Below are 16332 nucleotides of genomic sequence, written 5' to 3'. Positions count from 1 at the left end.
CACACTGCTGCTTATGGTCATTTTAAAGATAAAATCCTATCAATTCCTGTTAGCACTGGCATTTGTAAGCGCTGTCAAGCCCAGGCTGGGTAAAGGAAGACAAGGTCTCAGTGTGTGCTCCAAGTGCCGGCAGGCTTTTTCTGCTCATTATTCACAGTGAGAACTGCCTGGATTCAGGCGGAGAGCTATCTCGATGATGCGGAGCAAAGGTGACTTCCTGTGTTGGTTTTGGTTTTGCGTCTGCCTCTCCTCGGAGCGGGCTGTGCTCTCTGACGGTCTGCAGGCTTATTGCTCAGTAGTTTCCCACTGAAAGGGCACGGTGCTTGGGCCTCCGCAGGTCACCCCGTGCACAACAGGCCGAAAAAGGGATGGCTGGGGCGGAGGGGGAGGGGAGTGTCAGCAGGAGGCCAACCGACCCGGACCGCATCTGTTCTCTATTTTCTCCTCCGGATTGAACTCATCTGATCAGTGGAGAGGGTTGTGTTGTTGCCGTCACCATCATCACCCCTGTTATCTGCTCGGTGCTATGCCACGTTGGTGGGAACGGGTAGATGATAAATGTCATTTTATTTCAGTGAGCAGACTCAGCCCAAAACACTAAGTGCTTTAAAGCAGTTACTTTCCACTTTTAAACAGCGAAAACTGGGAAGTTCTAATTCCACAGGACCAAGAAAACAAACAAACAAACAAACAAACAAACAAACAAAACTAACTGCAGGGTTCCTTGCTTCTGGTGGCCTATTTGGAATCACGCCCAGCGTTGCTTCTCTTTCTATGCAAGGCACTTCCTCTGGAGTGGACACGCAAAACCCCACAGCTGCTAGCTCAGGACGGGACAGACAGCAGGCGGTGCGTACGAGCGCTCTGCGACTTCCTTTAGAGGGACTAGGTTTAAGTCCTTTCCCCTCGTGTGTGCCTGTCTGCAGAGCCCGTCACAGGCCGTAGGAAACGAAGTTTGGCTGAAAGGGAACTACTCAGACCCCGGCAGGGGGGCAGGAGGACTCAGTGGGCTCCCAAGAGGGAAACTGGGGGCTGAGGCGGGGAACTCTTTAGTGCACGGCTAAGGCTCATCTTTGGGATCGACGTCCGGCTCCCAGATGCGGGAGCGAGGCACCCGAGCTCAGCTCGCGTCCGCACGGTCCAGGAACCCGGCTTCCCTGCGGCTAGGCAGGGCTGCCCGCGCCGCTCCTGGGAAGCGGAGCTGGCCCGCAAGCGCAGACTCAGTCCGACCGCCAAGTGGGAAGGGACAGTGCTGTGGGGTCCGGGGCGCCGAGTCCCGGGGTCCGCACTCCCCCCCTGGGGTCCTGCGGGCAGTCGCGGTGGGTGAAGCGGCTGCGCACACCGAGACTCGCAAACTTTCCTGCTCCCTCCCCTCTTCTCCCTCCCCTCCCCTCTCCCTCTTTCCCACTTTAGAGGATCTAATGTTGCTTCCTAGCCTCGCTTTTTTGCGACCCGGGGTGCTTGGTACCCTAGAGCTCCAGTTACCGCAACGAAATTCCACTTTTGTTTTGATTGCTCCTCGCTTCCTCCCGCGCGGCGCGCATCTGATTGATCTGCGAGGTCCGACACTCCTGCCAGCGGGAGAGGAATAAATAGATGCTGCTGCCCCCGAAGGCTTAGGCGTTGGGAAAGAGCGGTAGGGGCGGTGGCGACTGGAGCTCAGCGCGGCTCGTGGGACCCCATTGGGGGAATTTGATCCAAGGAAGCCGCGAGATTGCCGGGGGAGGAGAAGCTCCCAGATCATTGTGTCCACATCCAGGGCACCAGAGGAGACGGCGCAGTGAGCCTCTGGACGGCACTGAAGCTGCACGCTGCCCTATCCTGCCGGGATCATGGCCTGCGGCAGCCTGGCCGGACTGCTGGCCCTGGGCGTGCTCTTCCTGCTCCAGGTGCCCGGAGCCTGGGCTGCAGCCTGCGAGCCGGTGCGCATCCCCCTGTGCAAGTCTCTGCCCTGGAACATGACCAAGATGCCCAACCACCTGCACCACAGCACCCAGGCCAACGCCATCCTGGCCATCGAGCAGTTCGAGGGGCTGTTGGGCACCCACTGCAGCCCCGATCTACTCTTCTTCCTCTGTGCCATGTACGCGCCCATCTGCACCATTGACTTCCAGCACGAACCCATCAAACCCTGCAAGTCCGTGTGCGAGCGGGCCCGTCAGGGCTGCGAGCCCATCCTCATCAAGTACCGCCACTCTTGGCCGGAAAGTCTGGCCTGCGAGGAGCTGCCGGTGTACGACCGCGGCGTGTGCATCTCCCCCGAGGCCATCGTCACCGCGGACGGAGCCGGTGAGCCTCCACCTTGCTGCCCTTCGCCGACCCTCCTCCCCACAGAAATGCCTTGTCTTTCGCTTGCGTTCTTCCCTTTAACTCTCGAATTCCGTCTTTTCTGATTTCTTCTCCTTTAACCGCTCCTCTATCTCCTCCAGCAGGGTTGTCCTGTGTTCCAGCAGAAGTTTGTGTGTTTCTAAGACTCCGTTTATCCCACAACACCCTGGCCCTTGCTGCTCCTTACGCGTGGAACTAATCACATTTTATACCGAGATGCTGTTATCGTCCGTTCTTAATTTGTAATCGCTCTGAGTTTCCTTGCCAGGGTCTCCTACCATCTCAGTCATCACTGTTTTTCGTGTTTTCACTGCTTGTTGAGGATGTGTGGAGAAAACAGAAAACCGAAGGCCCTGTTGACCTCTAATCGTTAAAAATGCCATGATAATCTCAGTAACCTTACTCCAATCCACAGATGTTAGTGGCATGTGTTTGCTCACAGCCCAATTTGAGCAATTACCTTCACCTTACATTTCCTTCTCCTTTCAATGAGATAAATTGTTCTTCCATTCCAGACTGAAACAGCTGCGAAACATTGCTATGCATTGCTAATTAGCTTCTGTGGCTGGCCGCAGCTGGGGGCCCTGAGAGCCCCGCAGACTGAAATTACTAGGATCCTTTCACGTGTTAACATGTCCTCAGGTCATTTTGTAAGTGGCATATGGGTGGAAGAAGTTATATTTAAGGCATGCTATCATCATAGATTCATGTAATGTTATTTTTAATCTCGCTGCTCATCCTGGTCTCAAACACTGTAAATGATTTGTCTTTAACAGCTTACTTTATACTTCTTTATACATTGATCTCAGTCTCTACTGTAAAACTTCATTGCACTTCTACACGAACACAATCAGTCTCAAGTTGTTTTCTCACCAGGGTTTGGTCTAATTATGACATTCATAACTCTAACACCCCCACTGAGACCTAACTCTTTATGGTCCATTTAATTCTAAGTCAATATCATTCCTGCCAACCAGCCCGAACCCCAATGTTACGCTTCATGTATGCCCCATATGTATTTTCTCACAAAAGCATCTTGTTTTCACCTTCACACCTCTCCTAGATCAACTCTGTTCATAGATAGATTGACTTGCTTGCCACCATTTCTGTTCACTTCTTGAGGATCAGCTTTTCTTTACGCAGCTCGGCTTACATTCCCAATGCATCCATTACTGGGTAATAATTCTTAGTTGCCAGGAAATTAATTTGGGAGAAAATCAATAAAATGATAAGGCAAAGTAAAAGTACAGGTACAAATAGCTCAAAAATCAATACCCAGCATAACAAGAGCTCGCTAAGAGGTAACTCGATGTGTTACTCTTTGAATGTGCCGATGGTTGTCTTAAGAACCAGGAGCTGGTGGTGGCAATTTGCCAGAAAGAACTATTTCTTATTACCCTTTAAGCTAAAAGGACACCCTTGAGCCTTTATTCCCACTGAAGTCACAGGTTCTGCAGACTCTGGAAGAGCACAAGGCACTTGGTTGCCCTGGTTTGCCGGGCACTTAGTATCCGTTAAATGCTGGCACTGCTCTCGGGCCAAGAGCTAGGAATGAAGTGGCATTGGTTCAGGCTGCGATGCATTCCTTCCCCTGAAGGACAAAAGTTGCTCTTAAACCCCTCTCAGAGATGGACCTCGATTGAGCTAGGTTTGGCAAGGTTCAGGGCTCTCAAAGAGCCATAAGTCGGTAGGGAGAGGAAGCAGTCTCATTAAATGACCCTGAGTTACCTGTCACTGTGGATCAGATGTGGAACAATTGCCTCATTGAAAAACTCAAATAGGACATGCATGGAAACAATTTGTTAGTCTATGGATTTCCGAGCTTCTTTAAAATGCCATAATATTTGCTTTGCTGACAGTATCCTTGTTAGAATAGTAAGTAAGGGGAGGTGATAGTTGGAATCATATTTTAGTACTGGTCTCCCCTCCCCCAACCACAGCCCTCCGTGTGAAACTGAGGCTATGGTGGCAGGAAGGGGCTGAAGGGGAGGTGGGGGCAGCGGGTGGATTCTGACCTGAAGGCTCCCCTGGCTTCCAGGGCTAGCTTGTTGAAAATTACATTCCGTGTGTTGGGTCAAACTGTCAGACACCTGGAATTAGTTAGGAACTACTGCACAGGGCCAGTTTAATTTACAAGGCAATATACCCCTTGCCTCAGTGGGTGAGGAAAGCTCACCAAGCAGATTTTTTTTTTCTTCCTTTAGGTATGATCAGAATCCCTGTGTCTCACAACCAGCCAGAAACAAAAAGTGAAGTCTCCCTGAAAAAGTGGGATAGCATTTTACATTCCTTTACCACTAAGAGAATTTTCAGATCCCACCATTCTAGCACTCTGTTTCCTCATGGTATATTGTGGTTTCACAGTCAAGCTTAGGACATTTTACAAAGCTCACCGCTACTGTGGTGGAGTTATTCTTTGAACAATGTTTTGCTTTAAATACCAAGGGTAAACATACTTTTATAAAAAAGTATGTCCTGACTGTAAGCTTTCAACTCAAATGAATTTTGTTCTTCCACATTTTTTTTAGAGATTTATTTATTTTATTACAAAGTCAGATATATAGAGAGGAGGAGAGACACAGAGGAAGATCTTCCATCCGATGTTTCACTCCCCAAGTGAGCCGCAACGGGCCGGTGCTGTGCCGATCTGAAGCCAGGAACCAGGAACCTCTTCTGGGTCTCCCACACGGGTGCAGTGTCCCAATGCATTGGGCCGTCCTCGACTGCTTTCCCAGGCCACAAGCAGGGAGCTGGATGGGAAGTGGAGCCGCCGGGATTAGAACTGGTGCCCATATGGGATCCTGGGGCTTTCAAGGCGAAGATTTTAGCTGCTAGGCCATGCCACCGGGCCCTCTTACACATTTTATATCTACCATAGTATATAGGTGTCTGAGTGAGGACACTGCTTTATCTTAGTTCAATTTAGCCATTCTACCAGTTAGTTAAACACTTACTCAATCCTTTTTAACAAATTATTTACTTATTTGGGATGGCAGAGTGACAGAATGAAAGAGACACAGAGAAATCTACCCATTGCTTCATTCACCAAATACAAAAATAGCCAAGACTGAACTATACCCAAACTAGGAGCACGTGACTTCAACAGGATTTCCCACACGGGTGGTAGGATCCTATGTTGTTGGGCACTTATTGGCTGCCTTCCAGGCACATTGGCAGGAAGCAGGATTGGGAGTGATGCCGTGACTCCTCAGTGCTCAGCACACAGCAGTCAGCTGTGAATGGCTCCAAAGGCGGCTTAGGTCATTGAGCCACGATGTCCAGCTCTAGCCTCAGCTCTAAAATTGCTGGTGGGTAAAGAGTGTGGGTTTTGGGTTGGGCAGATCAGATGTTGAATCTTGTCTGCCCAATATCGACGATTGCTATAAGGAAACTATTTAACTTTGATTCACAGCTTTAAAATCAGTGAAATATGGACAAAACTGCCTATATTCCAAGGGCATGGTGCAAGTGAAATTAATAGCATTTAAAAATAAAGCTTTCGGGTCCAGCACGATGGCTTAGTGCAAACTCTGGGATATCCCATATGGGCACTGGTTCATGTCCCGGCTGCTCCACTTTCTTTTCAGTTCTCTGCTTGTGGCCTGGGAAAGTAGTAGAGGATGGCTCAAGGCTTTGGGACCCAAGACCCATGTGGGAGACCTGGAAGAAGCTCCTGGCTCCTGGCTTCAGGTTGGCTCAGCTTTGGCTGCTGCAGCCACTTGGGGACTAAACCAGTAGATGGAAGATGTATCTCTGTCTCACTGTAAATCTGACTTTCTAATAAAGAATAAATAAATCTTAAAAACGAATAAGTAAATAAAGCTTTCTGGGGCCCAGCGCAGTGGCTTGATGGTTAAATCCTCACCTATGCATAAACCAGGATCCATATGGGTGCTGGTTTGTGTCCCAGTTGCTCTGCTTCCCACCCAGCTCCCTATTTATGGCTTGGGAAAGCCGCAAAGGATAGCCCTGGAAGAAGCTCCTGGTTTCTGAATGGCTGAGTTCTGGCACTTGCAGTAGTTTGGGGAATGAACCAGAATATATGGAAGATCTTTCTTTCTCTCCTTCTTTTTGTAAATCTGATAAGTTTCTTCAAGAAAGATAGATAAATCTTTTCAAAAATTAAGATATTTAATATTTAAAAATAAAAGACCCTTGAACATAGTAAGCCCTGGTCAAATTGCCGTTTTTTTTGCTGTTGTTATTTTACCATTACTATCCTTTTATATGGAGTTGGCTGGTGCTTCATTTTGTATTTTGAAGTGTATACTGGGAAAGGCAGAAATGGCCTAGAACTTTTATGGGTTCATTCCTGAGAAACAAGCTTTACACGCTGCAACCCAACTAGAAGAGCAGATCTTACTGCTTCCCAATATGCTAATAGTCCATTTAACAGATCTCCACCTGGGCTTCGGGGACAAGAGCACCAGTACCTTTGGAAGCAACAGAAATAGAGAATGAGTCTATGAAAGTCTGTTAATTGCAAATAGTCTAGCACAGGTACCCAGAAATCAAGCATTTATGAAAACTTAAGTTATTTCATGACGATTTCTACAATACCTGCAGTTTGCCATGCCAAGGACTCTATAATCACACCTCAGTCATTGCTCGTTTTTGTGGTAGTACTGACTTGTCACCCAGCTCTTGGCTAACACATTTCTGCAGGCCCTTTCTTGCCTGGCAGAGCTGCCCCAACTTTCACATGTAGGAGCTGTTGTTTAATCATTTCTCCACTCCTGGAGGAACAGGCGGCCTTTTCTTTAGCCCTGGTTCACAAATATTTGAGGGACCAAATACTAAGAAGGAAGAAGAATTATTTAGTGTGATATGAGGAAAAAGATGGAATGGAAAGGAGAAATGGAAATTTTAGATTAGGACTGGACAGAAAAGATAATTCTAAGAACTATTTATGTGAAATATAGATAGGTTGTCTGGATGGGATATGGAAGGGTATCTCAAAGCACTATATTTAAATTTATTTATAGCCAACTCAGTTATCAGTGGAAATAGCATCTTATGTAGTCCCCAAACCATATTTAATAATTCACTTTTTATCTAATTTTTACATTTTCAAGTAATTGTGACAAAGTAAATTGATCAAGTTATATTTAATCTTTCTATATCCACTTGATATCTACATAGACCAAGCACTACTTTACTATAGTTTTGAGTAATTCAGAGTTTGCCATATTTTTTTCCATTTAGAGAAAGACAGTTTTGGCATTATAGGCCCTTAGTTAGAATTCCAGATTTGTTCCTGATTTTATGTTTAGCAAGTCGTTTAGCATTGACAGTGATTGGGAATAGTCATATGAAGTGAAGGATGATAGAAATGTTTTCCAACAACATCTTTGGGGAGAGGACATGGCACCTGCAGGACAGGATTCAACAGCAGTAACAGAGCACAAACTAACACTGCATGTTTTGGGTGCAGTCCTACATGCACTGCGCGTATTAATTGCAACAACTACAGGGTAGATGCTATTGTATTTTGTGAAAAGGAGGCAGAGGTATTTAGAGAAATTAAGTGATTTTTCCACATTGATACAGCTTGTAGGAAAGAAAACTTAGGGACCGACATTGAGGCATGCTGCGTAAAGCTGCTGCCTGCAATTTTAGCATCCTGTGAGGGTGCTGGGTCATGCCTTGGCTCTTCCCCCTCTGACTCAACTCCCTGCTAATGCCCCTTGGAAAAGTAGCTTAAGATAGCCCAAGTGCTTGGTCTCTGCCACCCACATGGGAGCGTCTGATGAAGCTCCTGGCTCCAGCCTGGCTCATCTTAACCACTGGAGCCATCCGTGGAGGGAACCATGGGATGGATGTCTCCATCTCTGTCTCTCCCTCTCTCTATAACTCTTTCAACTCAATCGATCTTTAAAAAGAAAGAGGATTGAAACCACAACCTTCCCCACCCCCATACTTCTCTTACTGATTTTGATTTTTAGAGGGAGAGCATCTGTGTGTTTTGCCCATGAGATTGCAATAAAAGAACCTCTTGTTGTTTTACTTTGAAAACATGCTTATATATGGCTTAGAGAATAAAAGACAATTCTGAACAATGGATTTCAAGAGATAAGAGGTGGCTTCTTCATTGCATTTTTTGGATAGCAGAGAACATATACTCTGGATCTCACATCTGGCCCCAAGCCCTCGATCTGTAGGCCCCAAAGTAAGCTCATTATTTTCTTGTCCTCACACATTACGGTAGGTGTTTTCTGTGTTATTGAGTCATTACCGCGCCAAGCATGAGCCTTGCTTCTGCACGTTTCCTGATCTCTCACCTTCGATAAGTGGCAAACACAACTAGACCTACTGTGACTTGACTTCTCGTTCCTCCCTCTCTAATGTCATTTCTTTAGTTTGGATTTCATTGTTTCTCACATGGATTAGGGCCCTAAGACATTAACTGGCTACATCTTCCTGGTATTCCTGCCAGGATGATTTCTGTGACTAACAGGGCTTCTGCTTCAAATCCTTTGATACCTGCCACTAGCCTGCACTGTCTCGCCCCTCCCCACCTCTGGGGCTTCCTTCCTCTCTGTGTGCTCTGCTTCCTGTTTCAGCTTCACTGGAAGACTTGCAGGTCCCTTGCTGACTTCTGCCATCACTCACTCGGGTACATTTGCAATCCTGCCCTCCCGGTTCCTTTAGGATTCACCTTCTGGAAACCTTCGTGACCTCCACTGGAAGTCTTCAGGACAATATCAGCTATTTTAATTTAAAATAATTTTGTTGAATAGAAATCCAAAGTTCAACTCCCTGAGAAGTTATGGAATGACTTATGATCAGCACCTTCTGGCATTTTTATCTCTTATAATTCCAACACTTGGCTTCTAAGCATTTTTGAAGGTGATGGAATACTTTCCTATGAATGAGAATGAAAGAAAAAAAAAACCCTGCTTGGTTCACCTGCTTTAAAGAGGTTTTCTTTTTCCAAGAAAAGGAATTTTTTTCCTCATTTTTATTCCAGTCTTCAAACACTCAGCATTCTAAATGTAGATTGATGTAATTGATTTACTATAGTAAATTATTTTGTATTGACCATATGCATTGCTCAAGTATTGGAACATTACTCAAAATTGTGGATGCATTTATTATGAATAATGTGTTTGAATACAATTAAGGTCATTAAATTAGCAGTGTATGCCAAGTTGAATTAAATGTTTGGAATTACTATTTGTCACTTGCATATTTGTTCTTGCATATTTGGTGATTGCTGTCTTTCCTTGGTTACACCTTTTTAAATAGCAGCTGATTATACTTGCCCTGAAAAAGTAATACATTAATTGCGATTGCGATCATCATCCTAAAATAATATTAACTCCTCCTGGTTAAGTTTGCTCATGATATGACCCATGGAGAAAAATCACAAAAGAAGAATGCTGGGTTTTGTTGAAATAAATAGACACATTACAGTCACGTAGCTAAAGTGTTAATACAAATAAAAAGCCCTGGTATTGAAGTACTGAATTGGAGTGCCAGGAACATATAGCTTGGTATAGTACTTCTATATGGTGCTCTGCTCTGGCACCAAGCATTATCTGTTAGAGGCTGCTTTCTTAATAAGAACACGGAATCCCTTTGTTATATTTTTGCGATTAAGACATCGTAAAATTCAGTGCTAATTTATACTCATTGTTACATCTGTTGATTGCACTGGCTTGAAAAGTCCCTGGACAATAGGCTTCCTTTCTGGTGAAAAACTGTTTAGTCTGTGATTAATAAATGGAATGAACATGCTTCCTGCATGTTTTCTGGAGACACAAATTATTTAAATGCATCCAAGTTCAGTGTGACAAATCCAAATATTGAAGAGATGTGTTTGATTCTTTTTGTCATCAAGTCAGAAGTATAGGATGTGTGCCTATTTGCATGGGCTTCATCATTTACAAGTGTTGCAAACTTCTCGCACTATTAAATACTGAAATTTGAAGATTTTGAAGAGCATCACTGTCTAATCGCATAAAAGGATAGATCTCATCCTCACATAACTCGCACATGAGTCAGGCATGTGACACTAGTAAGATACTCTTCCCAAAACACCTGGATTCTTACCCAAATCAAACTTGTTACTGAATCAGAGTTTTAGATAAAAATCTTTAAGGTAATAAATGTGTGATGGTTATTTCTTTATTCATCTTTCAGATTTCCCTATGGATTCTAGTAACGGAAACTGCAGAGGGGCAAGCAGTGGTAAGTATATCATTATCTTTCTGGTTTTCATTTGTGGTCAAGTTCTGCTTTGATGTCACCTGAATATCCAAGTCTTCTTTGTTAAAGTTTTTATCTTACATTTTAAAAATAAACATAAAAATAATTTTCTTATTTATATATTTATATTAGCTTTGTAATGTTAGCTTATAGTAAAATGACTTTTATTTTGGTAGGTAGTTTGGCATACACAGGTTTAAAAGCATGGACAGATGCGTGTAACCACTGTCACAATCAGAAGGTAGAGAAATTACATTACCCTAAAAACTTATCTAGCTGTATCTATTTCTATGAAACTGTTCCCAGCACTGGCAATTACCAACTGGTTCTCTATTACCAATGTTATGTCTTTTGGAGATTGCTGTATAAACATGGAATGATACAGTATGTAAGCTTTTGAGATTTATTTTTTTTGCTCAGCACTGTCCATTTGAGTTTTATCCAAGTTGTTGCATCTATCAATATTCCATTTGTTTTTTAAGAAAACTGTTAGTATAGAAATATGTATTTTTTCAAATTTTATTTTAAAGGTAGAGTTAAGGGGCAGGGAACGGTTTTCTATCAGCTGTGTTACTCCCGAAATAGCTGCAGTGGATGAGGCTCTGTTAGGCTGAGATCAGGAACCCTGGATCTATTCTGGGTCTCCCACATGGGCTCAGGGGCCCAAGCACTTGGGTCATCTTGCAGTGCTTTGTCTGGTACAGGAGCAGGGAGCTGGTTTGGAAATGGAGCAGTTAGTGCTTAAATTGGTGATGCCATTGTCACAGGCAGCTGCTTAATTTCTTATACTACAATGTTGGCTCCTCCAGTCCATTTAATTGCTGAGTATATTATTACTTGAATGTGTTTTCTTTTATTTGATTGATTTCTGGGGTCCTTTCAGTTTGGGGTGTTCATGAGCATAGGATTTTGCCTGAATGTAAACTTTTTTACCAAAAAAAAAAAAGTTCATGTGTTTGTTTATTTTATTGGAAAGTCAGATTTACAGAGAGGAGAGACAGAAATATCTTTCATCCATTGGTTCATTTCCTAAGTGACTACAATGGCCACAGCTGAACTGATGCAAAGCCAGGAGCCTGGAGCCTCTTCCGGGTCTCCCACATGGGTGCAGAGTCCCAAGGCTTTGGGCCATCTTCGACTGCTTTGCCAGGCCACAAGCAGGGAGCTGGATGGGAAGTGGGACTGACGGGATTAGAACCAATGATCATGTGGGATCCTGGCGCATGGAAGGCAAGGACTCTTGCCACTAGGCTACTATGCCGGGCCCTAAATGTAAAATTTCTTTTAAAAACTTTTTGCTTAACAGGCATTGTACTTTATTGTGGAATATGGTACAGTTTTTCAAAAACATGTATAGAACACAAAATCAGCAAACCAGGATATTAGAATAGCTAATGTTTCTATTTCCTTATCTCTGTGTTTGGAGCCTACAAGTTTGCTTTTATATAATGCATATATTATTATGCATTATAGTTAGCCCATTGTGTTGTAGAACACAGAAACTATTACTCCTAACTAATTGTTTTGGTACTCAAAAATATGGAATGCTCACAAATTTACATGCCATCCTTGCAAAGGGACTTGCAAATTTTCTTGTTCATTCTAATTGAGCATATGTGCTCCCAAGGTAGGCACTGTACATTAATTCTCACTCACATATGAAAAACATCTAGGAAAAGGATTGCTGGGTTATATGGTAAGCATATGGTTGGCTTTTTAGAAAACTACCAAACTGGTGTCCAATTGGTTGTCCAATTTTGCACCAGTTAGTGTAAGACTTTCAGTTGTATCATATCCTGACACTTGGCAATATTAGTTTTGCTTTTTAATTGTTAGTCATTTTAATAGGTGTGTAATGATAGCTCATCATGCTTTAATTTGTATTTCCCTGTTAGATAATGATGTTTGATATTTCTATGGGCTTATTTGCTATCCACATAGATCCTTTCTCGTATGTCCAATTTTTTTATTCATTTAAAATTTTATTGGTTTCTTACAATAGAATTTTAGAGAATTCTTTATTATGAATGCTAAGAACCATCTTTGAGTTCACACGTTTTCTATGCTTTCTGTTCTCAGCTTTGTTCTATTCCTTTCCTTCTTGCATTAGATTTATTTAGCTTTTGTATTTTTTAGTTTCTTAGGATAGTACTTATGTTTTGAGACTTTTCTAAGATAATGCTGAAAATACTCATCCTAAGAATGACTTTAGCTACATCCCATAATTTTTTTAAAAATTTATTTATTTTTATTGGAATGGCAAATTTACAGAGAAAAGTAGACACATAGAGAAATATCTTCTACTCACTGGTTCACTCCCTAAGTGGCTGCACTGGCTGGAGCTGAGTTGATCCGAAGCCAGGAGCCAGGAGTTTATTCCAGGTCTCCCACGTGGGTGCAGGGTCCCCAGGCTTTGGGCCATCCTCCACTACTTTCCCAGGCCACAAGCAGGGCGCAGGATGGGAAATGGAGCAGCTAGGACACGAGCCAACACCTATATGGGATCCCAGGTGCATGTAAGGTAGGTATTTAGCCAAAGAGTCGTTATACTGGGCCCACATCCCATAAATTTTGTAGATTAGATTTTCATTTTTATCCAGTTCAAAATGCTTTGTAGTTTCCCTTGAGACTTCCTGTGGCTCAAGCATCATTTGGGATTGAGTGGTATACTTTACTGTTGTTTGGGGATTTTCCAGTTGTCTTTCTATTCTTAATTTTTCTAATTCTTTTGTGACCAGGGAACATATTTTCTGTGATTTCAATTTTTCCTTTGAAACTATAGTACATTTTAAAATTGTATTTCAATCTTTTAAATATGTCAGGGTTTATTTGTTAAGGTTATTTGTTGAGAAGACAGCCTATCTTGGTGAATACTTCATTTGGAAAAAGCATACTTATATATATATATATATATTTTTTAGTACAATGTCCTTTAAATGTCAATTCCATTTAGTTGATTGATGCTGTTATTTAGCTCTCCTATGTTCCTGCTGGCTTTCTGTCCAGTAGATTTATTTAAGATTGAAAGAAGGGTGTTAAAATCCCCAAATATTATTTTGGAGTTTTTCATTTCTCTATATTGGTTTTGTCAGTTTTGTTTCATGAGTTTTTGAAGCTGCGCTACTCAGTGCATATTAAATAGTTTATATTTCCCCAGTTGTATTACTGCTGAATTGATGGTTCCCTTATGTTTGGTCCTTCTATATCTGATCATTTACTCTATTAGCCCATTTTGTTTGTTTGTTAACAGAAAAATTGAGCTAAAATTGAGTTTATTTTTGGTACAAAATGTATTTGATGTAAAAATTTCTATTCGTAAGATGTGTAAAACGTACCATACATGAATTTCAATGTTTTTTGGGTACCTAGGTGAACTCATGTTTCTAATTCCACTTTCCAGTGAGCTTTTTGAGGTTACTTCATAGAGCTGGTCAGACTTTTATTTAAAAAAATTAAAAAATATATACTTTTTTGAATGGCAGATTTACAGAAAGAAGGAAAGATAAAGAAAGAAGGTTTTCCCTCTGTTGATTAACTCTCCCAAAGACTGCAGTGGCCAGAGTTGAGCTGATCTGAAGCCAGAAGCCAGGTCTCCCACGTGGGTGCAGAGTCCCAAGGCTTTGGGCAGTCCTCACTGTTTTCCCAGGCCACAAACAGGGAGTTGGAAGCAAAGCAGGGCCGCCAGGATTAGAACTGGTGAGCATATGGCATCCCAGCGCATGCAAGTTGAGGACTTTAACTTTTGGGCCACCATGTTGGGCCCCAAAACTTTCTTTTAATTAGTGTCTTCAATGTATCTATTTTCATTATTTACCTTAAAATACCTATGCCTTGTTTTAAGTACATTTCTTGTAGACACTATATAATTGAGTCCTTTTGTTGTTGATTTTTAAAAAGTTCCTTCTACCAATCTTTGTCTTTTGATGACTCTGTTTTGATCATTTACTTTTAATGTTGTTATTGATATCTAGGTCTTTAAATTTGTTTTTGTTCTCTCTCTTTCATTCCCATTCCTTGTTTCTTTTGTGTTGAGTTGCTCTCATCCCTCTTAGATAATGTTTTATGTATACATGTATTTTTAAAGATTTATTCACTTGTTTTAAAGATGGAGTTATAGAGAGAAGGAGGGAGAAAGAGATATTTTATCATCTAGCTCACTCTCTAAATCATTGGAGTGCCTGTGCCAAGATGAAGCCAGGATTTAGGAACTTCTTCCAGGTCTTCCACATGGGTATAGGGACTCCAACACTTGAGCCATCATCCATGACCTTCTAAGGCATGATAGCAGGGAGTGAGATCTGAAATGGAACAGCCAGTTTGAACTGGCACAGATATGGAATGCTGGCATTGTAGGAGGCAGCTTGACTTACCATTGGTCCTGTATTTTTTCTTTTAATCAATTAAATGTATTGTAGGCAACTAGAAAGAACAATAGTCGATGGTGCTTATATAGATGTTTATAATTTCTATTGTTCTGCCTTTTATTGGTTTATTTATCTATCTACTTGAAAGACAGAGTGACTGAATGCGGGTAGGGTATCAGACAGAAGTAGAATTATTTTCCATCTCGTGGTGGACTCCCTAAATGACTGTGCCAAAGCCAGGACCTCAGGACTCGTTTTAGGTGTCTCAGGTGGGTGGCAAGGGCTTGAGTGCTTGGGACCTTATCAGCTGATTGCCTAGGCACATTAGCAGGGACATGGATGAGAAGTGGAGCAGCAGGGACTTAAACCCGTGTTTTGAGATGGGATGTTGGCATGGTGGGCAGCAGCTTGATTTGCCACACTACCACTCAGTTCCCTGCTTTTCCTTCTTCCCAGTATTCCGTCTTGGTTCTGTTATAGTTTCTCCTCTGCCCAAAGAACTTCCTTTTGCATTCCTTTAGCACAGCCTAATGACAGCACGTTTTATATTTTCTCTAACCTAAATATATCCTAGTTTCACCCTTACTCCTGAAGAATATTTTCACTAGGTATAGAATTTGGTGCTGGCACTTCATTCAGCACTATTCTGAAAAAAATGTCCTACTTACTTCTGGCCTTGGTGTATCTTATGGAATCCAACAGTCATTTAATCCATTCTTTCCTTTTAAGTAATGTATCTATTTTGTCTGGTTCCTTTGAAGATTTTTTTCTTTGTGTTTGGTTTTTAGCAGTTTGATTATGACATGTTTAGATAGTGATCTTTTTGGATTGTCCTGTTTACCATGAAGTGAGATTCTTGAATCTATCCATTTATTACTTTAGTCAAATTTGGGAAGTGCTCAGAAGTTATTTTGTTAAATCCTTACTTTTTGCCCTCATTTTCCTCCATGAGGCTCTGAAAGTTCGACCTGTTGGCATTGGCTAGTGCCTCTGTTCACTCCTCCCCATCTCCCATTTTTTTCTGTTTAGATGGAGACTGAGACCTAGAGGGCTCTTGCTGGAGTACTGTCTGCTTTCACAATCTCCACCTCCGGGTTGCAGGCCCGTAACCAGGCTGGTGGACAGCAGGAGGGGAGAACTGAAGACCCCACTCGCAGTTGAATGGTCTTGATGTTCTTCCCCAATCCCTCTGCTACTGTTTACTTTTCAGAGTTCCTAAAAAGCTGCTCTGTACATTCTGTTCAAGTTTTATTGCCGTGTTCTGTGGGAGAAAAGGAGTCTACTTATTTCATTTTAGCATATCAACCTTTAACTACAATATAAATTCATGAAAGCACATAAATTGTAAGCATTCGGCCGAGTGCATGGTCACAAAATAGACACTGCTATAATCACTTTTAAGACCAAGATGTGCGTTACCAGAAGTTTG

General features: G+C 42.5%; 1 protein-coding gene across 1 annotated transcript in view; it reads left to right on the top strand.

The window, feature by feature from the left end:
* The first annotated feature begins 1457 nt into the window (after window positions 1-1457).
* FRZB (frizzled related protein) overlaps window positions 1458-16332 on the top strand; it is a 39355-nt gene continuing 24480 nt past the window's right edge. Inside the window, exons 1-2 of the mRNA XM_004576995.4 lie at window positions 1458-2289; window positions 10474-10521. Of these exons, the coding sequence (XP_004577052.1) occupies window positions 1833-2289; window positions 10474-10521 (505 nt within the window). The 5' untranslated portion in view covers window positions 1458-1832. The remainder of the gene's footprint in view (window positions 2290-10473; window positions 10522-16332) is intronic.

This window comes from Ochotona princeps, chromosome 5 (genome assembly GCF_030435755.1).
Source record: "Ochotona princeps isolate mOchPri1 chromosome 5, mOchPri1.hap1, whole genome shotgun sequence".
Classification (NCBI taxonomy): Eukaryota; Metazoa; Chordata; class Mammalia; order Lagomorpha; family Ochotonidae; genus Ochotona; species Ochotona princeps.
This window is presented reverse-complemented; position numbering and strand designations above follow the sequence as displayed.